We start from the raw sequence: 23,478 nt of genomic DNA on the forward strand, positions 1-23,478 counted from the left end.
AATTTTAAATAAAAATTCCAGGTATGTGTGGCTAGGCTTTATATTCCAGTTATCAGAATTCAATTGAGTTTCTTTTTTTAACATTCCTTTTGAGTCTGATATCTTTAACAAATGTGACCTCCCCTCCCCGCCCCCACTATTCCATCCACAGAGTAACCAAAGGAGGATACTCTACTTTGCTGTTTTGATGTTCTTTCTATTTATTTTGGATTTTATGTCACAAAAAATCTTATTCCTTTAAGAAAGAAAAAAAAAGACAAAAATATGCAACAAGGCCCAAGTATTATTACTATTTCCCAAGGGGAATACTTTACTTAAAGTGCTTGTTGAATTTAATATAGAAAGCCACAGGTCTTCAGCTCAGTCAGTTAAGCGTCTGACTCTTGATATGGGCTCAGGTTTGATCTCAGGGTCCTGAGTTCAAACCCTGTGTTGCGCTCTGCCCTGGGCATGGAGCCTACTTTAAAAAAAAAAAAAAAAAAAAAAAGCAGGACTGCCCACCATTCAAAGACCATCAAGGCATAGTCCTGAGATTAAATACCCACCCACACATCCAGCATGAGCGATACACCACGTGCCTTTCTCCCCTATTTTTATCTTTTCTTAAAAATATTTTTAAAAGATTATTATAATTAAAATATATGTAATTACATATAAATACAGTAATATAAATATGTCTATAGTTTTAAAAAATATTATGAAACCCCATTTCCATTTTGTTGGGTCACCGTTCTCCCCCACTGCCCAAAAAAGCCTGCCTTTAAGTCTTCAGTAAAGGAGAGATAAGGGATAGGTGAGCCCGAGTTCTTGTGTGTCTTCCTCCCTGATTTTCTCCCTACCCTTCTACGTGGGGACTTTATGAGATCCAAGTGCACAAATACGTAGGACCTGATCTTAAATCTCTAGCAATTTCCTTCTGGCAAGCAGGCTAGGGAATCATGGGTAGAGGTGTAGCTGATGGTACTAATTGCTAGAGGAGGATGGAGATATCAGAGAAAGTCACAATTATGAAAATGGGCACCCACACGATATCTGCCAAAATTGCAGAACACCACGTAAAGTGAACACTGTGAGCCCTCTCACTCTCCTCACCCCCACTACATATGTACTTTTCACTGAGTTTCACTTTCCAACTTGACCATTATTTTGTTGAATTTTTAAAAATCACTGCATTTGGCACACAGTGTGGCCAATAAATTATTTGGTGCCGAATCCCATGGCGCTCTCTTGTCTCTCTCTCTTTCTCTTTCTCTTTCTCTCTGTCTACACACACACACACACACACACACACACACACACGGCATCTCTATTATTTTATGATCATTTTGTACTGATTAGATTTTAAAGCTTGAGTCTTTCAGCTAAACTGTTCACTTTCAAGGTGAGCTGGGAGGTTAAGTGACTTTCTCTGAGTTGACAGAAATTAGAGAGTTATATTTATTTTTATTTATTTATTTTTTACATTGATTAAGGTTGCTTTTATGCAAATTTGGATCTAGAAGTGAATGACCCTCTGCTTTCCTCCAGAGAAGGGGAGAGGAAGCTAACATGTACCTCCCCTGAACGCTCTTTTGTCCTGAGATGTAATGCAGACCAGCTCAGTGCTGTGACATGGGAGTGGGCTGAGGAGTGGTTTTCTCTTATCACTAGGTCCCCTTTCCATGTGTTCAGGATGATACCACAAAAATGCGAACGTAAGGAATTACTTCTGTACAACAGAGCCGCCACATGGGAATTGGTGGGAATATTTCACGAGGTAGAAATGAGTCATGGGGAGGGAGGGGATGACTGCCCTGTGACACAGCCAGTGAGCCTGGGTGGAGAGATTTTATTCTAGATCTCTCTGTGGGATAGCAGGCTGCTTCCATGGAGTAGGAGGTAGTCTGTGAAAAGAAACAAGAAATCTTGAAAATGGATGAGTGGAGGATATTTCCTGTTCAGTTGATAAACAGTAAAAAAAAAAAAAAAGTCATGAATCTATAAAAGCAATGTATTAATGACAGACATACATTGAGAGAGGAGAGGGCTGTCATGATTGTAGAGCTGTTATGTATTAAAATCAGTAATTCCACTTTTGAATTCTTTCTTTTTTAATGTCCTATTTATTTTAGCTGAATGTGGAGCAAGTGTCAAAGGAAATGAAGGAACGTTGCTGTCTCCAAACTTCCCATCAAATTATGATAATAACCACGAGTGTATCTATAAAATAGAAACGGAAGCTGGCAAGGGGATTCATCTGAGGGCACGAAGCTTCCAGCTGTTTGAAGGAGACATTCTGAAGGTAAGAAGAATCTTCTCGAACGTGACTCCATCTCTTCTTCTCAAGGAACAAATTAAATAACCATCCATCTGTACACATAGAGATGTATAACTATATTAACGTAGCTTTAGACATACACAACTTTTCCAGTTTATTTACCCAGTTGGTTTGTGAAGGTGTCCTGAGCGTCATCAGTGGAGGCCTTGGTTTATCTTATGTGTAAAACATATGGCGATACCTATCTTTGGAGGATGTTTTGAGGTTTAAATAGTACACTGTTGGTGTTTGTTTCTGGGATTGTGCCTAGCACACAGTTGTAATTATTAAAACTGGTGGGGCCCCCGAAGCAACACTTTCTAGAGTCACTCTCAATTTTCAAATGTGGTCATAACATCCCAGGCTAGATGGATTCTGATATGATGGTAGAACCAAATTCAGCCACTATCCCTAGACCACGAAGCAGGGCTTAGGGGGAGAAGCCACACCAGGACAAGAAAGAATCTTAGTGGAAGAGTCTAAGTTGTGCTCACAGGACTCAGGGTGTGCTTGGAGTGGGACCAGTAGCAAGAGTTTTGTGCATTCTATGGTACAAAGTACCAGAGCCTCAGGAAAATGCTCTGGGGAGCAGGACCCAGCACACCGCCCACATTGTAGATGGAGGCCGGGAAAAAAAGGAAGAAAAAGAGATTCTGGGTTCATTCAGGTTTTGACTTGATATATGAAATCCCAGCTCTAACTGGAAATGCCCCTTACTTCCTAAAACTTCTAGATAGTTCCCACCTCTCCTATCACTTCAAGAAAAGCAGGTCCTTCCAGGGTCTGGGGCCAGGGAGGGGGCATTTGTAGACCAACCACAGGCAAAGAGGGCCATCAGACTAATGCCAGACACTACCCAATCTATGTCCTTGCTCGGTCCAGGGAGGAGCACACGACTGGTCCAGGTCACACAGCTGATATGTGGCAGGAGAGAGACATAGCTCCTTTCTCATTCCTTTGTGAAGTTCTTAGGTTTTCCACTCATATTTACCTCTACATGGGCTCACATGCGGACATCTCTCAGAGTCGGGGACGTCCACACACTTTGAGCTCTGAGCATTAGGAAAAGATGCAAAGAGCCAGCCAAAAGGGAGACGTTAATAACCCCCTGTTTGTCATCCATTTGCACCATGGTTAAAGAGGGGTCCCTCCAGGACCCGACCTGACCTCTTTAGCTGTTAGGCACACTCAAGAGGTGCTTAAAGCCTGGAGTGCCCTACTCCTTCCTAAGCCCGGCTCGACCTTTTCAATGTCGTTGTTGAGAAGAGTAGCTTTGTTCTAGTTGTTCTTTTATTGTAATCGTCTTTCAAAAGCTCATGCTGACATCACGAAGCTCTGTAATTAAGAAGTGATTTTCAGGCAGGAAACTAGTACATTCTCACCGATCTAGAAAAAATTTAAACTTACGTTCTAAGTAACCATTTTCTGCGTTCTTTGATAACCTCAAATTTAGAAGTCAGTAAGTCTTCAGAGAAAACTTGTAGGTGACAATTAACTATCCTTGGTGCAGGTGAGTGACTTAGAGACACTGCATAAAATGTACACTGATAAATATTATTGCCATGGAAGGAAGTGAATAATGTTCGTTTGTGATTACTGAAGTTTCAAGTTGTTGATTATAACAAAAAGCAAAAACAAAAACCTGGCTTACCCCATTTAATTGCAGAGAAACTGCTAATCACTTGAAATGCCTAAATGTTTTGCAAGCATATATTTTATTGAATAAGCTAATAAATGTCTCAGTGTTAAAAACATTTCAAGTGGGATTATCTTATTTTTTAGCTTTAAATGGTGTTCACATTGTTCCTTCATACATAGTATGATCCAATAAGAAAGAGCAAAATTTTATAGACATATTTCCATGCACAAAAATGTGAATTCTTTTTGCTTCATATGTAAAAAAAAATCACGTGACAGAAATATAGCTTGAATGAAAATGTCATGAAAGGAATGTATAATGGAAAGGGAAGTCAGTTTGGGATATTCTGGGTATAGCTCCTGTCAAACTGGGAAAGACTCCCCAAGTACATCCAGCCGTGCAGCTCTGGCACTCGGCGTGATGTCTCTTCATCTGTGATCATCAGCTAACTGGGCTATTCCACCCAGAGCGTATGGCATTGATTAAATGCCAAACCCCGAGAAGCGTTCGTGATGTAAATAGTTACAGCCTTGTATTAACATAAGACTCAAGGAGCATTTTTCTAGTACCTAAGAGGAACACTTTGATTCCAGGAGCATATGGACCAGGGTATGTACGTGACAGGCAGTAGGCTGACCTCAAATGGCTTGTTCCTAAATTAATTGGAATTAAAAATCAAGTCTTCTGACTTCCAGTACTACCTGGGTTGACATGTGTGATCCATGCACAACTTGAATCCAGATTTTCAACCTGAGGGAGCTAAGAAAATGGTGGTCCATGTGATGGGTGCCTTCATCACCCTGACATTTCCACGGCCAAGCGCAGTGCTCATTGCCAGTGATGTTGACAAACACGACAGAATTTTTTAATGGTCATAGTTTGGAAGATGCTGGGAGCTGGCTGCTGTCCAGACGATCTTTTTAATCTGTGGGAAGCTCCCAGTCAAGGTCGATGCAGGTGACTCTGGACAAGGCTTCAGAAGTCTAAGGATTGAGCTTCCATGAGTATTTTATTTGTTTGAACGCTCCTCATCTCCATGGGTTTCTGTGGCTTACAGAGAGTGGTGTGGTATGTGGAGTGACACAAGACCTTTCTGGGAAGGTCTGGACATTCTCTTTTTGAGCCAGATTCCTCTGGGTTTAACACTTATTAAAGTTGGGGTGTCACAGACCTCACCCTGTCTGACGAATCCATATATTGAGCCAAGCGATGATTTTTCCAACGGTTGCCTGTTGCTGGAGGAATTGTAGGGCATTTGACTCCATTATTCTTGCACCTGCTTGTTTAATTGGAAATAAATAATGATTTATAAAATTGATTTTTCTAAATGTGTTCTCTTCTTTTAGGATTCCGTGTATATGTGTAAGTCTGTTGAGCAAGGAATATGGTTTATACATGTATTAGAAGGGAATTAAGAGAAGAAAAGTAAGAATTAATCCATGTGAGAAGGAAAGTAGTGGGGAAATAAACAGACATTGGAGGAGTATACTGAGGACTTTCATGCCCTTTATTAAGACTTTTTAATTAAGAAAAACTGGGTGTTTTACAATATAATACAGATTGATTCTGTCTTCCAAGAATCCTTTATCGGCACCAATGTGGTTCCTTGCTATGAACTATTACAGTAGTTCAAAGAAGCAAACGGATGAACCATTCCCACTATGCGTTCTATACTTGATAGTTTTCTAGGGGTGTCGGGGGACCTCAGCACTGAATCCTTCCTGAATACAAACACGGTCTATTCTGGCCATAGCAGAAAAGCACACACCCTCATGCCCTAAACTGTTGATACAGTCCCCACCGAGGAAATGTGAATGGCAGTCACCCACACCTGCTGTGGTCTACCTCAGTGAAATTTGGGGACACAGCTTTGAACGTCCGCTCTCCCTTACCCCTAACATTCCCACAAAAGCAAGCCTGTCTACCTGCCTTCCAAATATTTGTTATAAACATTCATGCTTTACAATCACCTACAAAGTCACCCAAAGTCACCTAAAGTCAAGCATAAAGTGTTTAGAGCAGGCAACACATGTCTCTGTCCTCTGATATTATTACACGATGGGATTCTTTTATTACAAGACTCAAGTCACCTCAGGCTCAAAGGCTGCAAAATGCGACAAGATTCCCACATCGTGTCTTGTCTTGTAATACATTCAGGTAGGAGAGAGCAGGGAGGGATGGGATGTCTGATTACTTGCATGATAGTTCAGAGACGACGTCATGCCTAAGACAGTACAGGTCCCTTCAGCCTTGGGAAGGGGATTCTGAGGGAAGGGGACAAAGGTAAATAATGGAACACAGAAATGCAAATAAATATTTATTTAATTTTAAGTAAGCACAGGAAGAATGCCCAAAGTGATGAGGGTAGAATGCACTGATGACAAAGGAACTCTTCTGTCTTTAATGAGGACAGTTAAGATAAAACTTAAACAACAACAACAACAACAAACTACTGTTTCACAATGTCATGCATTCAGCTCTTCCTTAACTGTCTCCCTTTTCCAAGTGCCGCATAAAATCACATCTATGAAGATTTGAACTTCTTGTTAGAACTGCTAACATACAAACAAAATTAAGTAATACAGGGACTCACACAGTGGCTTCTCCTTAGGTGTATGATGGAAGAGACAGTTCATCGCGTCCACTGGGGGCCTTCACCAGGAATGAGCTCATGGGGCTGGTCCTGAACAGCACTTCTAATCACCTGTGGCTTGAGTTCAACACCAACGGGTCTGACACGGACCAGGGCTTCCAGCTCACCTATACCAGTAAGTAGCACAGGACGTAGCATTGCGTTTTGTTTTCTTTTCTCAAGAAACATCTATTATTTCGCTGACTTCCCCCTCCCACCCCCGGTCTCTCTGGTCTCTCCGGTCTCTTTACTGTGCTTTGGATTGCTGCTTAATTCTTAATTTAGGCATGTTGCCAGAAGTGATAGTTTGAAATTTATTGTCTTAGAAGTATTAATATTTTCATAAGATAATGGCTGTACCTGGAAAGAAAATACCATGACATTTAAGAGTTTTTAGGCTTAAAAAATCCTAATTATGATATAGTGCACATGAACAGGGACTCATCTATGTATATATGCAAGATTTTGAAAGAATGTTTGATGTAACTGATAGGATGAGTCCTTGAATGCCTAACCTATGTCAACACTTATATCTTATATCTCTCTCTATTAGAATCTATATATTATAGAATATAAATTGCATGTGTGTAATATATATAGTCACAGATACGTATAAATACACATATATTATGTCATAACATAAAATAACCTCGGGTACTAAGCTCTTTCTTAGCACTACTAATGTCCTAAACACAAATAATTTCAGTATTTGCCAAAGGCAGCAGGTGTATGAGGTGCTAGAGCCAGGCTTTGATCACAGACCCACAGTTTTAAGCCGGGTCCTGTCGTGCTCCCCTTATTAATATACATCAGTGTAGGAAAAATATGTTTACAGATAATGTGAAGAACACAGAGAGGGTATAAAATAAAGGAGGGAAAGAGACTGTGCTTTCATGAAGAGAACCGTGCAGTATGATCTCTGTTATTTCCAACATTTTTAGTTCCAAACAAGTAAAGTAAAACATGCAGCTATGTGGTGTGGATAACTGATTAAAATGAAGGAATCGATGAACTAAAATGCTTGAAAATGTACAAGACAGTCCAGTCCTGCACTAATCTGATGACGAAAAATATTTATAACAGCCAATACCATGACAAAACCCATAAACTTTGTTTGTTTGTTTGTTTTTTGTTTTTCTTTTTAGCAAAAAGCATATTAGTGATCATTGAGATTGAGTTCTTTATTTGATAGAGAAGCAAATGAAAGCCTGGAAATGATAATAATTATCCCAGACACAGAGCTAATCCAGGCACCTCAGAGGAAGATTAATTGCCTCAAAACCCCCTTGGTGGGCAAAATTACAGGTGAAGGGCTGGGCAAAAACAGAAGTAGAGTAGCTGACATCAGGAGAAAACCTGTTTTTCATGTTCATGGAAGTAACCATTTATGAGATTCAGTACACAGCAAGTATATTCATTTTATTGTATGCTAAATAAATTAGTAGCAACTGGCCTTCTAACATCTATTCGTGATTAGAATTTTTCATTACTAGAATACCACTTTTCAGAATGTCACTCTGAAACACGTTTCAAAGATGCAAAACCTTTTTGCTCTGCTTTCAGACAGGATATACACTGGCGTGATCTCTTTTTCCCTTCTACTTTGGGTTCTCCATCAGTATGATCATAGTTTCTGTTCTACTAATTGGATGCATTAATCCCTACTTCCTAGCTATTATACTCGGCTTAGAGTCTTAGAGGAACGTGAATACTTGAGAAGGAAAGCAGTTTGAAAACTCTTTGGGTAGCTGGGTTTATTATAATTGAGGAGAAGTTCCAGGCACACCTGGTTTGTTCCTGCACTTCCGTTGTTGCATTAGCTTACCTGCTGCTGAGACTGACGTGCTGCCCACTGTGCTAAGAAGGTGATTGCGTTAGCTTACCTGAGAAACCGTGCCTTCTATTATGGTTTGTCCCCAAAGAGAAGAATGCATTGGCCTTTGTGTTTCCCTGTCTCTGGGCACATCCATGTCCCCATCCCCAATACCACCCAAGGTCTGGAGGTAACTAAGCCCAATGTGACTCTTCCTCGGCTGCTTCATAGAAAACCTACCTGCTAAGCTTCTGTTTTGCATCTCATCTCAATCCTAGTTTCTGCTTCCTGTTTCAAACTATTTCCAACTGGAGTAATTCTTGATTTATGAACACTTTGTTCCTATATTCTCTTGGTTGTGCAGAAGATATCCAGAAGCAAGTGCATGCCTTCTGGAATTTCAAGTAACCAGATTTATCATAAAGGAGGGAGTTTCTTTACTGTTTCCAGAATTCTGACTTCCTCTTTATTTTCCCAAATCACAGTTAAGAAGGTGCATAGGTCCTATAAACATGTGGCTGGTTTGAAATGAGAAGTTGTGGGCTTCGTCTGGGTAGGATGTCCACCTTCCCTCATCAAGAAAGGTTACTTCAGTGTGCTATTCTCAGCTCCCATTCAATGTCACATGGCTGTTGTAACCCCATGTTTCTCCACAGTATCTGGCACAGCTCCAGAACCTTTTGCTGCCCCCCCTTTCTCTGGGTAACTTTGAGAAAGCTGGAATCTATGGTCTGTGGATCTACTTATGGACACTTTCTAATTATATGGACGATTCTTCTTCTTCTTCTTCCTCTTCTTCTTCTTCTTCTTCTTCTTCTTCTTCTTCTTCTTCTTCTTCTCCCCCTCCTCCTCCTCCTCCCCCTCCCCCTCCTCCTCCTCTTTCTTCTTCTTCTTTTCTTCTTCTTCTTCTTCCTCTTCTTCTTCTTCTTCTTCTTCTTCTTCTTCTTCTTTCTTCTTTCTTCTTCCTCCTCCTCCTACACCTCCTCCTCCTCCTTCCCTTTCTTCTTCCTCCTCTTCTTCTTCCTCCTCTTCTTCTTCTTCTCCTTCTCCTCCTCCTCCTCCTTCTTCTTCTTCTTCTTCTTCTTCTTCTTCTTCTTCTTCTTCACATAGCACCACAAACTTTCTGAGTTTCTCAGAAGACAAACTATTGGCAATGATTGGTATTTAGCTCTTAGTATAACTGATTTGACAGGAGTAATTATCTTTTCTGCCTGTTTTCCCTCTTTGCCTCCACCTCCAAAAACACAGATGCTCCCTGGGTGCAATTTTTGCTTGCAAGATTGTCCTAAAGCTGTAACACACCACTAGATGGGAAAATATATTTGTTATATAGAATTGATGGTGCTGATGGGTATATAATCAAAATATTATTAACTTCCCATTAAATTTTTGGGTTTAAACACTCAGTAATTAAGTTTAAAAAATCCCGAGCTCCCACAATGTGATCGAATACCTGAATCAAATATTCATCCCTAAAAGATAGCTTGGAAATAATGAATGGTTATAAACTGTTTTGAGCGAATTATTAAAGCTGAAGACTATGTAAAGACACTTTCAGCTGACTTCAAAAGACTTTTGTAATTGCCTCTTGCTAGTTAATTGCATTACTTAAGGAAACATTTATATTTACTGTTTTGATCCATAATTAGTCTACACACACGAGTGGATCAGAAAATGCCAACAGAAAGTAAATATATAGCTTATTAAACATCCTAATGTTTTCAAAGTGGGTCCAAATGATGTTCGTATTTCCTTTAATATTTACAGCATACTCTTGCATACATTCTGATTTTACCACCTTGGTATAATTCGCGGTCCTAGTAAAGAGCTCCTTTTACTCTTCTTCATAAATTAGAAACTGAGTCGCCAATCTTTGAGTGGTATGCTGAGTCTTTCACATCTGAAAGAGGCACAGTCAGGACCCGAATCCAGGTCTTTTGACTGAAGCCCAGATTTGTTGATAAACTTAATTTTGCATATTTTAGATGATCCCTCCTTGTTGAGTAACACATGTGTTGCATGATATTTATATATGTAAGGGCATTGGCCAGGAGGAAAAACCAGGCATCTTTGGGACAACTTGGGATAAATACATTATATCTTAGGCAGCTACTGGTTTCTAAGTAGTAGGTTAAGGCAACATGTAACTGAAAGGATTTACCTCCATGGCCAAACACTCCTTTTTATTACAGATTTCTTTATTTTCATAACAGATCATAGTCTTCCGATTCTATAATGATGTCACATGGAAGCATAACCCATAAGCTCTAAGATCAGGGATCATAGGTATTCATTATTTTTTTATCCTCTGCACCTTACACAGTTGTCTGCTCTGTAATACAAGAAGTTTACATTGTATCATTGCTATTCAAGCTGTATTCCATGGAGCACCAAGGTTCCACAGAGCTGTCTCAGGGCAATGAGAATTTCACATCATCTATACTTACGTATTTTAGTTTTGCTTTCTCCCGTGATTGCAAAGCTCTTCAAATATCAGGAAAAAGCATATTGACAGTGGAATGCTGTTTCCTAAATATTTCAGCAACTCCTAGTTCTGGAAATTTAAAAAACAATTCTATATATGAATTCAGAATTCTTTAAAAAAAATACATTTAACTTTTTTAGAGTTCCACAAGAATGTTCCCAGAGCAGTCCGTCTTCAGAATCTCTTTACCACAGGCCATATGGGAGGATTTGGAACGGAAACAGTCTTTCTGGATTGTGTACTCTTAGTTATTTCAGTAGAGAGAACCAAACAAACACTCTGTGGCAATTCAACAAAAATTTTCTCTACCCAGGGATGTAGTGAAATAACCGTAGTTCCAACAAACATCTCTGGGCTGTCTTGGTGGGTCCATTTTCTGGTTAATAAATGACTATACTTGCACTGCTTTTATTCCGAACATTTAGTGCTATATTGGGACAGAGCAGGTAAAGCTGGGATTCCTGTTCAGAATAAAGGGCTTAGGATACTCATACGTGGGACTTGTGAAACACTGGTCAATAGAAATGTGACTAAATGATTATATTATCAACTCTGGAATGGGTCTGTAAGTGTTGTTGTAGGAGTCAGTTCATGGCCCTGATTCACATGGACTGATACGTTGGACCCTTAATGTATTGTTATATTTGGCCCTTAATACATTTCATCTTTATATTAATTTGTTCTTTTTCCCCAAATAAATTATGATAATAGGTTTATATAAATGATAATATGTGATTTTTATATTTAAGACACACACACACATAGAATTATCCAAAAAAATGAGAGATCATTGAAGGCTGGAATAACAGTAGAAGCCTCCAGAATATTCTTTCCTTAATGCTAGATATCCTTTCTTCTTTCCTCAAGATTAAGTTTAAATGCTATTTCCTATATGAAAATTATCCTGCTGTCCAGCTTCCCAAAGCAGAATCACCTGCTCTTTCTTTTATGTCCCCAATCTTAGATGTTGTCTGTACATCTTTTGCTTTCACACCAGCAAAACGTGAGGTTCTCAAGAAGAACCTTACAGCCATCAACCCTACATCACCTCCGCAGCCACTTAGTAAGTACGACCGCCTGAGCTGACCTGGGTTGGCCTGGAAGAAGTGAGGAGATGGCTACGACCTTTGTGCTCATGAGATAATGAATGTGAGAGTCAGAATAGAATGGAGGCTGTGTGCCAAGGAGAAAAATAGAATCACAGTTGGCTGCAGGAATCTGATTATGGAAGTTTTGAAAAACTAGGCAGGGGTATCCATCAGCATCAAGGCAGAGCCATTAATAGGATCTGAGGAGTGAAATTGTGTGGGAGTTTGGGATGGACAACAGTGAACTGATAGCGGTGTAGATGCCAGGTCTGGGAGGATTGAAGAGGCTGCAATGGCATGGTCTGTGCCATCAGCCACCCAGGAGTGGCTTGAGAATAAAGGGGAAAGGCTATGTGCTAACATTTACAATATCACTAATGGGGCAGAGCAGAAACATTCTGTGGTTGTTACAAATGGAGTAGTTTGATTGAATATGATACATATATCTTTTAAAAAACAAACTAGGGGCACCTGGGTGGCTCAGTCGTTAAGCGTCTGCCTTTGGCTCAGGGCATGATCCTGGAGTTCTGGGATCAAGCCCCACGTCAGGCTCTTCCGCTGGGGGCCTGCTTCTTCCTCTCCCACTCCCCCTGCTTGTGTTTCCTCTCTCGCTGGCTGTCTCTCTCTCTGTCAAATGAATAAATAAAATCTTAAAAAAAAAAAAAACTAAAAAGAAGGAAAGGTTTGGATGGTATGGGGTGGTTGGTACTCATGGATAGACCTTAAAAATGGAAGCTTTGCAGCGACCACCCAAGATGTGCCTGGCAAAGAAGCCTAAGTAAGTCGATGCTATGGTCCAAGTCCATTGGACTTGCTGTCTTGGAGGCACATTAATTAGGCTTGATTTCACTTTCTCCATTTCCTTGGTTACTAGACAATATTCTTGTTATTACTAGGGAATCAACATGGCTCCCCAGTAGAAAGAGAGAGATTTCCTTGTGTTGACATACAGATTCTGGTGCATGGACTGACTCCTTTCATTATTTGAAGTTAGGATATTGGCATTCTGGCATTACAGTGAAATCATGTTAGCATTCCCATGGGATGCATCTGTTTCAGGTGCACAGAAAGGACCGGGGTCTGGTCCTACAGAGTCATCCTTCTGAGAAGAAGCAGCTGGCTCATGTTTCTGGGCTACTTACTTTCCTGGCTGTTACAAGCCTTATTTTGTTGCTTCAGACTTTTATGGTAGAGGCCAGAGAGTGGGGAACCCCCCTTCAAAGACTGCTCTAAAATGTTGAAGAGAAAGTAGTGTGAGGGGAAGGGTTTGTGGCATAGATGAGGAAGGACAGGTGGTATCAGGGTCATTTCAAAGAGATGGGGACAGTCAGGAAATGAACAGCCTGACCCACAGCATAGAGCTGCTAGACCATGTGGCCCTGTTGTACCAATTATTTTTAAAAAGAAAGAAAGGAAAAGTAAAGAAAAGAAAAGAAAAGAAACTAGAAAAGAGAAAAGAAAAGAAGAAAAAAAATAAAGCCATTACTCCAGAAAGTGCCTTCAGAACACATCCTACAGTCCTGCTAGGCAGCTCCGAGAGTGACAGCACATAGCCTGGAATCCAGGGATCGGCCCAGCCCCTGAGTCCCTGTAATTGGCAGAAGACTGGGTTTCACTGGGAGGTAGGGAAATTCAGGGGCCTTTCCTTCCTCCTGCCCCAGGACCAAATCTCTCAATGGCTAATTTCCATTCTTCACATTCCTAAAATTACTCCCCTGCCCCCACCCTGAACTATCTGTTTAAAAAATATGGAGAGAAACCTCAAAGTTCCTCCACAACTACCCTCTGAAGCAAAAGGATGTGCTCAGAGTCGGCTGCCTGTTTCCAACTAATGGCCCATCCGTTGGCATCCTCCTTGATGGTAAGCTTTAGGCATTGTTTGCCGGAGCCATGAAGAGGTGGGAGCGTCGGGATTGACAACCGAGTCTAAACAAAGTAGAGTGTATTCAGTGGATGAGAAAAACAAATCCAGAGCCGCGGGCCGATGCAGCTGTCATGTTGGATTAACGTGCTGATCGAATCAAAACGACACCAACATTCAATACCCTATTATAAATGAGAGCATGGCTCGGCGTGTGAATAGATTCTCAAGGCCAATAATGAAATACTGAGCATCATCACCTTCCTGCTTCAAAACAAGTCAGAAATACTGTGAGCATGAAGTCTATACAGACACCATGAGCGATCAATTACTGAAAACAAACTTGAAGGGGAAGAATAGCATACGTCAGAAACAACCGTCTCGCGTCCTTGAAATCACGGGTCATAATGAGAGCTAATTCTCTGTGGAATTGGTAGAGAGTCTGCATAGGCGGATGTCATTTTCTGTGGGTGGTCCTCTTCCACCCCTGTCTATTCCCTTCTATCAGGAGCCCCTCTGCCTCTTTGGCTTTTTCCCAGATTTATTGGGATATAATTGACAGATAGCATCTTGTAAGTTTAGGGTGACGATCTGATACACACATATATTATGGAATATCATCACAAGCATATTAACACAACCATCACCTCACATGATTCGTTTTGTGTGTGTGGTAAGATCTGCCCCATTCTTCCCCCGCCCATTTCTAATAAAGATTCTTCTGACATACTGACCTCCCTGACTGACTGAGATTCACGTATGCAATGTGTTTTTTTTTTTTTAAAGATTTTATTTATTTATTCGACAGCGATAGAGACAGCCAGAGAGAGAGGGAACACAAGCAGGGGGAGTGGGAGAGGAAGAAGCAGGCTCATAGCAGAGGAGCCTGATGTGGGGCTCGATCCCACAACGCCGGGATCACGCCCTGAGCCAAAGGCAGACGCCTAACCGCTGTGCCACCCAGGCGCCCCAACGTATGCAATGTTCTGTTCATTTCATGACCGATTCCTTCTTTCCTTACAACTGGGTTTTGGAAATTCTATATAAGCTAGATGGCAGTCTCAAGTGCAAGGTCTAGAGACTAATTTTATAAACAATAAAGACATTCACAAATTTCCCGAACATTGTTCATTGTCATGTGTGTAAGTGTTGCTGTTTTAAAGTAAAATTAGCCGTATTATTCAAAGAACAGCATTCATCACATCCTCTGTCTTTACGGTGTGTAGCATCATCCAGAAAATCATGCCAAAGTGATGCTTTGTTCAATGGGCAGTTTGTAAAAGTATTTATAATTGTGCTGCAAACAAGGACAAGCATGGAAGGGGGCCAAGAAAAGAACCAGCTTGCACATAAACCCACAGTAATGCTGGCAGATTTTTATTTTATTTCGATGAAGATTAAAATTGTGGCAAAGGTATTCTGCCGCTTCGATATCTCCTCATGTGATCCTAGAGGATGGATGTGCACTTTGTAAATACGGGTTCACGGAGCACAGATTTGTTCTCAAATAGCCATTAATTCAGCAGATAAAACTGCTGGAAAAATGTAATTAGCATTATTTGTTTTCCCCACAGTTAACTATTAGGTAATCTTATAAAGGTGTTTCAAAATAATAGGCACTTACTTTGTGGAAGAGTTTTCTATTGCTGTGTACCAAATTACCACGAACACCTGTATTCCTCACAGTTTCTGGGGGTGGGGAGTTGGGGCCTGGCTCAGAGGGGTCCTCCTAGGGTCTCACGCTGTGGTCAAGTTGGCCCGGGTCTTGGTCTTTCCCGAGGCCCTGTCCCTCCTTCGGGCCCTGTGGCTGTTGGCAGAACTCGGTTGCTTGGGGTGGCAGCGATGTGAAAACGTTGGGGTTTGAAGTGAACAGTCAAAAAAGAATTCTTGAGGTGTCTTCAGTGCAAAAAGGTGATTTTATTAAAGCACGAGGATAGGACCTAGGGGCAGAAAGAGCTGCCCTGGGGTTGTGACAGGTGATGATTATAGATTTTCAAGTAGGGGGTTAGGGATAAGTAAGTCTCTAAGGAATTTGGAAGCAAGGTTTCCAGGACCGTGAGGGGGCTAGCTATTGTGGGGAAAAGGTCATTTATTACCGTCTAATAAAACCGTAGTCATGAGACCCTTCAGATGTATATCGGTGGGCCATATGCTTGGGGGATGATTGCCAACACGTATCCTGGTGTATTAAGAGATAAAGGAAATTTCCTAAGGAATTTTTATACATTAAAGTAGCTTCATAGGATCCCGGGGGTCAGGCTAGGATTGCCTCTTGCCCTTAACAAAGTGTCAACTTTGAGGCAGGTGATTTCCTAGAGGAAGGTCACTCAGCCTGTCTCAGGGACTTGGCCATGAGCTCTAAGTTGTAAGGAAATTTAATTTTTGTTCATTTGGCTTCGTTCCCCACATCAGCAGGACTGAGGCCGCTTCTCCTGGGGTTCTGGGGTAGGTCTCATCCCTGCTGCTCTTGTCTCCAGGGCCAGCAGGAGAGCGCTCCCTCCTGGAGGCCCAGGCCTTGCCTCTGATTGAGGCTGGCCCCTCATGATCATCTCCATTTTTGACTAATGGAGGCTCACCTGATTTGGGGCCATCTATTGGGCTAGAGTATTCTCTTGCCTTTGCCACAGATCCCGCCTACTCTCTGGGAAGGGGAGAGGATTCTGTGGAGTCAGTGTCATGCATTGGTGGGGGGTCGTGAGGTCACATTCGAGTCTGTCCCTCACATTTTCCTATTTAGGACTGTTTTTTCTTTTTAATTCTCTTTCAGATCATTCCATTTTCAAAAATGATGTGTGTGTGTGTGTGTGTGTGTGTGTGTATCCACTTGCAGATATAAAGTAGACCTTTCAAAATAGGAAACATACAGTATGATTGTTTACATGTACTTCTAAATTTTCAGGATGCGTTTGGGTTAATAGTTATGAATGTATTGTTGCAAACAAGACAATTGCAAAGTCACTTTCTGTATTGTTGTAGCTGCTGCTTTTGTCTTTTAGGCCCCCACATCTCCAGAGTGTGCACCTGTCTGTGACTTTGGTCTGTCTTTCCGGGTCATGAGAGTTAAGGGATTTGGGTCCAGGAAAATTTCCACAGAAGACAAGTAGAAGAATGTGTGGCCCACAGAAGGGGCAAAGGCTCAGAGAAAGTAGGGCCTGGAGCTGGGGTCCAAACCATAAAATGTACTTGGCTGACAAGTTGGCTAAATGAAAAACCAATTTGAAAGCTCTAAACGTTTAAATCTGACACAGTTGCTTGTTTGTTCTCTTCCCAGAAAATAAGCGGTACACTCTAACTTTGTTAGTTCTCTACTGGTTCCATTTTAGTTTGGGGATCAACCATTGAAACAATTCTGCCATGAATTCTTATGAAGTGCAACAGTGATTCTCTCTGTGGAAAAAAAAAAAAGCTTATTTCTAATAGGCTTCAACCTGATACATTTTTTAAAACTATATATTCAGTGAAAAATTAAATTCCCTACTCAATTTGTTTTGCTATAAAAAGTATAGTATTACAAGGACAGAAAATTGTAACATCAATGGTGTGACAAACATAGACCTCTATGCTTATGAGATTGCATCATTGGAAACCTTTCCTATCAATATATCAAGACATAGCCATACATGTGTTTATAAGCTTACACCTTCCAGTAAGAATTGTGACGATTGCATTTTTTACTCTGCTTCTGCAAGAAAAGAAAGCCTAGAGAAACATATCGTATATGATACATTCTTCAAAATAGAATGGCTTTCAATGGAAATATCACAATGGAAAAAGCAGTCCATGTCATTCAGATAGAGTAGAGAGGCAGGCTGCTGGCAAGTCCCCAGAAAGAACTCTCTAGTTCTTGTAGAGCAAGATGGACGTTTAAAAAGAGGAAAGGCATTTATGTCTCTGGGAATGCCATATTATAAAACAGTCCTCGGTCCCCAATCCAAGCACATAATTCTTACTTTGCATCAGGAAATTTTATTTTTACATGTACCATTTTAGAAAGAATCAAGATAAATGTTTAATAACTGTAAGATATCATCAAGAAAATATGTGAGCCAAATGTGATGGCATTTCTAAGAAAGAGGCTTGGACGTGAGTCTTTGTCGAGGCAGGGCAGTCTGAAACGGAAGCACCTCCCACCTTAGACTGCCTCAAGGTGAGGCTGTCCTGAGATTGGACATAAATCTTCATCCACTTCTCAGAGGGAGGAAAGGGCAAAGTCTTATTATGACCATTTTAGGAAAAGAAAGTGGCACAAAGAGATGCTTAATTGACTTACTCAGTGTCAGACAGAGACGAGAGGTAGGCGTGCCTGTGAAATCCCTGTCCCTTGACTTCTAATTGCATATTTATTATCTGCTACCTTACCAACATGTATAGCATCACAAAGACTAAAATATAAACATTTACCACGTTTTTACAAATTCCAGGGAAACCATACCATGTTTCACTGCTGTGGCAATGTGAGAATTGCCTAATTAGGAGCGGAGGTCACCCTGGTGCCCCACATCTCGGCCCCCCAGATCCTATAGAAGTTACCACATGCACATTGGTCCATGCTAGTTTCTACATAACTTTACATGATTTTCCCAGAGTTTTGGTTTCATGAATTATTTTTTTTGTTTTATAGTTAATTATTTCTTATATTTTGTGACAATTTGCGAGTTGACACACGTTGCTATTTATTTTCATCTTTTGGAATGCATGGATATATTGCTGGCCGCCACTACCTCGAGAAAGACAAAGGAATCTCGAAAAGGGTGACATAAATAATTTAATTATAAGGATTAAACTAAAAGCATATGACTTGAGAGAGCAATAAATGGAGACTGACAGATGATATCACCGAATGCTATAAAATCTCACATTTTATGGGAAGAGCGATGACAGAATGTTTTTTTCCATTCTTCTTTAGGGCAAATAAAAAGTAATAATTAATGTATTAGTCAAAGACATAGGTACATTGTTTTCAGAAAAGGTCATTCGTGGGAAGAGAAGAATCCCAGAGACTTACATGTCTTGTCAGAAAGGCAATGCTGGGTGATGAATCACAGGCCAGTTTATCTCTGATTTTGATTTTTCTGGCATGTATGATGACATCTGTAATAATGCTATAAAAAGAAAAAGGCCATGAAATCTATTCAGGTTCAAAATTGTTATTTTTCTCCACGGTATGAATTTTGATATAGGGACATTTGAAGGCTCTTTGGATCTCTACAAGACCATCAAATGAGTCTTTTTTTTTTCATTCTTTTAACTAAGTAAACATTTCAGAAAACAGTGATATGAGGGTAATCCCATCGGTTAAATACCAACACAAAGCTATTAGACGAGGGTGTGAAAAGAACTTGAAATTTCAGCTCAGAATTGACAAAGACTTGGAGTGATCCACAGAACAGCACTCAGTAGCAAATGCAAGCATGGACATACATGGCCCAGTGTTTTCACTTAATAGAGAAATTCAAGCTGAAGGAATACAGCTGCCTGTGTCTCTGGAGACTGGGAGTGAGTCTCTTTGCTGTGGCACCTGTCAGCTGTGTGATCTGTCATGTCACAGCACATCCTTTTCTTCTGTAAAGAAGTCATTGTTTTTGGACACTCTTAGTTCTGAAATCCTGTGACACTGGAAGCAATCAAAAGATATGTTTACTGTTGAAAGATATGAAATTTTTCTTGTGATTATTTCAACACAGTTTACCTTTTAACTCCCTGAGACAATGGGGTAAGTGAGGGCTTGTATGGGGGTATAAGAAAAAGAGGAGCTGAAGGTGACCTCCATGTTGGTGGGCTCTGGAACTTTATTTATTGACTTGGGAAATGGGGATGGTTGATTCGTAGTGGAAGAGAACTAGATGTAATTTTTGGATAAGGGGGTTTTGACAGCCTTCGGTGCTTTGTATTAGGTTTTTAATCTCGCTCGGATATGTAGCATAGATCAAAGAATGGGAATGAAGTTAGAATTTACCCACTGAGTGTTGTGTCATCTAATTCTGAGGTAATGCCAATAAGAACAAGGTGATGGAGGTAAAAATGTAAACAGCAGATTTTTAAAAATCCCCTCATTTATAGGACTTATGGAGTTGGATTGTAAATGAGATGAAAGGAATGGACTGTGGCTGAAGGCTGAGTTCTGGCCGGTGATGCAGGCATCAATACTGTTAAACTCTATAATAAAAATAGGGGACTTACTTGGGGACCCCAGGATTTTTAAGACAATGTTTTACTATGACAGTAATCAGAAACCTATTTCCTTTACCAAATAGCAAATAGATTGAACAGGAACACTGCCTCCATGGTAGAGTGTGGGTTTGGGGGTTTGGTGTTGGAGCTGATAGATCACCTGGCCCCCATGGCCCTCCAGTCATGAGATTTGACTGGAAGGCAGCCACACCAGGAGTCAGGTGTCCAGACAATTCTCTTTACAGCTGTGGTGAATTTATTGAAATCTGAAACATTATCCATCTTGGTCAGTGGAACATCCATTGAGGAGCCAAATTATAAAATTCCAGTGGTAGCGTATAAGCACATGGAATGGCTGTCTCTTCTGGAAACTTCTAGAGGTAGTTAATGCATGTCAGTACGAAAGAAGATCTGTAAGAAATGGAACTTTTGGGAGATGTACTTCTCTGTCCTCCTGCACAATAATTGAAAAAACTGCTAAGAAATTGCTCGTTCATGTATAATATTTCTTCATTAATTTGAATGTTTAATCACTTAACTGATTTTTTAAAATGTAGAAGACAAATTCCCAGACCTAAAGGAATAGATTGGTTCTAATAAAAATACAAATGAACAAATCATTCATCAGGAAATGTAGAAAAATTTTCTGCTTCTACTCAGAATCTGTTATTCAGTTTTTAGGCTATCAAAAATGCTTGAAATTTCTGTTGTCATCATCAAACTAAATTCACTGTGACCAAAATAACACCATTTTATGTTCCTAATGTTAAAGATTTCTGCATTGAATTTCATATACTAATAATTTCATGGAAATTAGTCTATGAATTATCCATTTCATAATATAGATATGTTATTGCACATGTCCACATCAGTATGTAGTAAGAGCTGATGGGATTCCCTCTTTGGAAAATCAATTTATGGAGGAATATGAAACTCTGTAACTTCCATTCAAAGTTGGTTAAATAATATTGCTGTAACCATTCTGAATCTTCATTCACTGGATATTTCTGACTAAATATTATTTTTAAATCTTCCAAAATTTTGTAAACATTAGGATGTATGAAAATTTAAAAGACATGCATTTATTTTCATGATTTTAATAGCACACGGAAATCTTTAGAAGCTTATTAGTTTATTTGAATTAAAAACACTTACTAACAAGTTGGCACTCTTTTAAGAACCAATGAAACATAGTAACATGAATACATTTCAGTGTTTCTATTTTAACTGCCCACTCTCCTCAGATGATAGAATATTCACTAGCCTAACCCTGTCTTCAAAGAGGTGAGTTTTTAGACAGAGTAATGAACTCTATGTGTGGGAAAACATTGAAGAATAAAAAACGGGTAGCACACCAGCTGTCTCCTCTTTTGTGGTGGGATTCATAAGAGATTCAGGAAGGACAGAAGATGCAGGAGGAACAGTTAAGAAAGCCTCAGCAGGAAGGGGCTGAACTTGGTCTGAAAGGACAGGTATGATCTGGAGGACATGCGTGAGGCTGACCAACTGGGCAGTTAGCCTGGATACAGGAGGCAAGAGCAGGTGACAGGATTGTGACAAGACTATGAGGAGGAGTTTCACCTGCATTTCAAGGATGATCCAGCCAGGAAATCCCCCAGTAGACCCTGGTACCATCCTTGGTGTGAGGGCAGGAGGTGTGGACCAAAGTGAAAAGTCGAGAAAGGAAGAGCGGACACTTGTGAGAGAGCAGGCTGGGAAGGTTTTGTAGGGCTTCGGTGCATGGTTTTGTGGGGGCAGCAGACAGAAGAGAGTCAGATTATTTCAAGGTGTTGGGGGGGGTGTCTTTGAGTGGTGCCCACTAGGAGAGAGAGTGAATTCATGGCCTTCGTTTGGTTCATAGAATTGTTTGGCTACCTATTTTATTTTGTTTCACATTTGGGTTTTGCGACTGAAATCTGGGTGATGTTTATCGTACATGAGACTTCACACCCCGTGTGTAACAGTTCCCAGTAAGCAGGTATGGTGTAAGAGCTCGACAGGGTGAGATGGCAAACTGCTGTTCTTAAGTCAGGTGGTTCGCGCTACCGATGTCTCAGAAGCAAGCGGGCTTAGGGTGGCCTGGCACTTATAAGTCACAATTAGGCTGATGGATGGCAGAAACTCATGCAGAGATTCTTTGCAAGAATGAGAGGTGGAACATGAGGAACGGTGCTCTTCCGTCCTGAAGCTTGGAGAAGCCAGCAGTGTTCTGGTTGTGGCTGTCTCTTCTGGGGAATGGATGGCTTTGCAACATTGCTTGAGGTGGTGTGTTCTGGCGTATGGTTTGACAATACTCTATTTATTTGCTGTAGAATTATGCAAGTTACAACATATGAATAATAACAGCAGCAATAAATCAAGTACTGTTGGTAAGCCTTTATATTACACAGAGTTTACTTAGGAAGAGCTAAATGTGTTTTCATAAATCTTCTACTTTTTATTATAAAAATATCTACAATATGGGGGCAGGAAGAAAGAAACATTACTAGTCATAGTTAATACTTGGAAAGGGAAGGGGGGCCAGGTGAAGGAAAGGGAATTTGGGACTCTATTTAGTCTGGAAGTCATTTCAAAGTGTTCTGTTGTCCCTCACTTCCCGTCTCCAGCGAGTCCTCCTGCCTCTGGGCTGCTGGCCATCTGATCAGGCTGTTCCCAGCCTCTTTTCCAGTGGGAACCCTTCAATTTGCCAATCATTCTACTTCTTCCACTCAGGGTCTTTAGACATTGTCCATGGGTGCCTTTGCTCTCCTCACACACTGTGTTTCTCTTTGACGAGAATTAGATACACTGACTGAGGAAACCCAACAGCAGTGTTCACAAAACCAGGACTCTTGTCTCCGGTTGCTTCCAGGATAATCTCTTCAGGATTAGTGTGAGGTTCATTTGCTTGTGTGTAAATTTGACATGTTTCTTGACCCAGTGTGGAAAACTTTTCTGAGAAAAGGGAAAAGGTTACAGGTATTTTATGAGCAAAGAAGAATGAAATCCCCCATGGGGCTTTCCAAAATGATTTTTGTGCATTATCTATCACATCATCCATGGCTACTGAGAAGAGACCGTACTATCTCCTATCTAGTTTGTCAGGATGTGTCTTGGATAGTCCCTGCATCCCTGTTCCGAGCAAGGACAGCTGGAGGAGGGGTGGGCACAGCCATCATTGGGAGAAGTTCCTCTCAGAACCGAGTAAGAGGTGGGGAGGGGCCCCACTCACTCTGTATCACGAATCATCACCTTAATCCTGTGTGTGTGAAGCTGCTAGACTTCTGTGCTCCTGAAAGGAACCTGTCTTTCTCCAGGGAGCTTCCCTTGGTTTCAGCTGTGACAAAACTGCTCAGTCTGCCTGACTTGGGATCCTATAATTAACCATTTTGTAAGATTATTTTCAGGATGACAAGAGATAGCATAGACAGATCTGCCTAACGCACTGCATGGCGCAGTGTGTGCTCTACAAGTACTAATTATGGGATCTGCTTCATAGTCACTGTTGTCTTTA

General features: G+C 40.7%; 1 protein-coding gene across 1 annotated transcript in view; it reads left to right on the top strand.

Annotated features, from left to right (window-relative positions):
• The window catches only part of CSMD1 (CUB and Sushi multiple domains 1), a 1,580,412-nt gene that overhangs the window by 1,235,698 nt on the left and 321,236 nt on the right, over window positions 1–23,478 (top strand). The window contains exons 22-23 of the mRNA XM_040643176.1: window positions 2,112–2,281; window positions 6,547–6,703. Coding sequence (XP_040499110.1) covers window positions 2,112–2,281; window positions 6,547–6,703 — 327 coding nt within the window. The remainder of the gene's footprint in view (window positions 1–2,111; window positions 2,282–6,546; window positions 6,704–23,478) is intronic.

This window comes from Ursus maritimus, unplaced genomic scaffold (genome assembly GCF_017311325.1).
Source record: "Ursus maritimus isolate PB19 unplaced genomic scaffold, ASM1731132v1 scaffold_28, whole genome shotgun sequence".
NCBI classification, from domain to species: domain Eukaryota; kingdom Metazoa; phylum Chordata; class Mammalia; order Carnivora; family Ursidae; genus Ursus; species Ursus maritimus.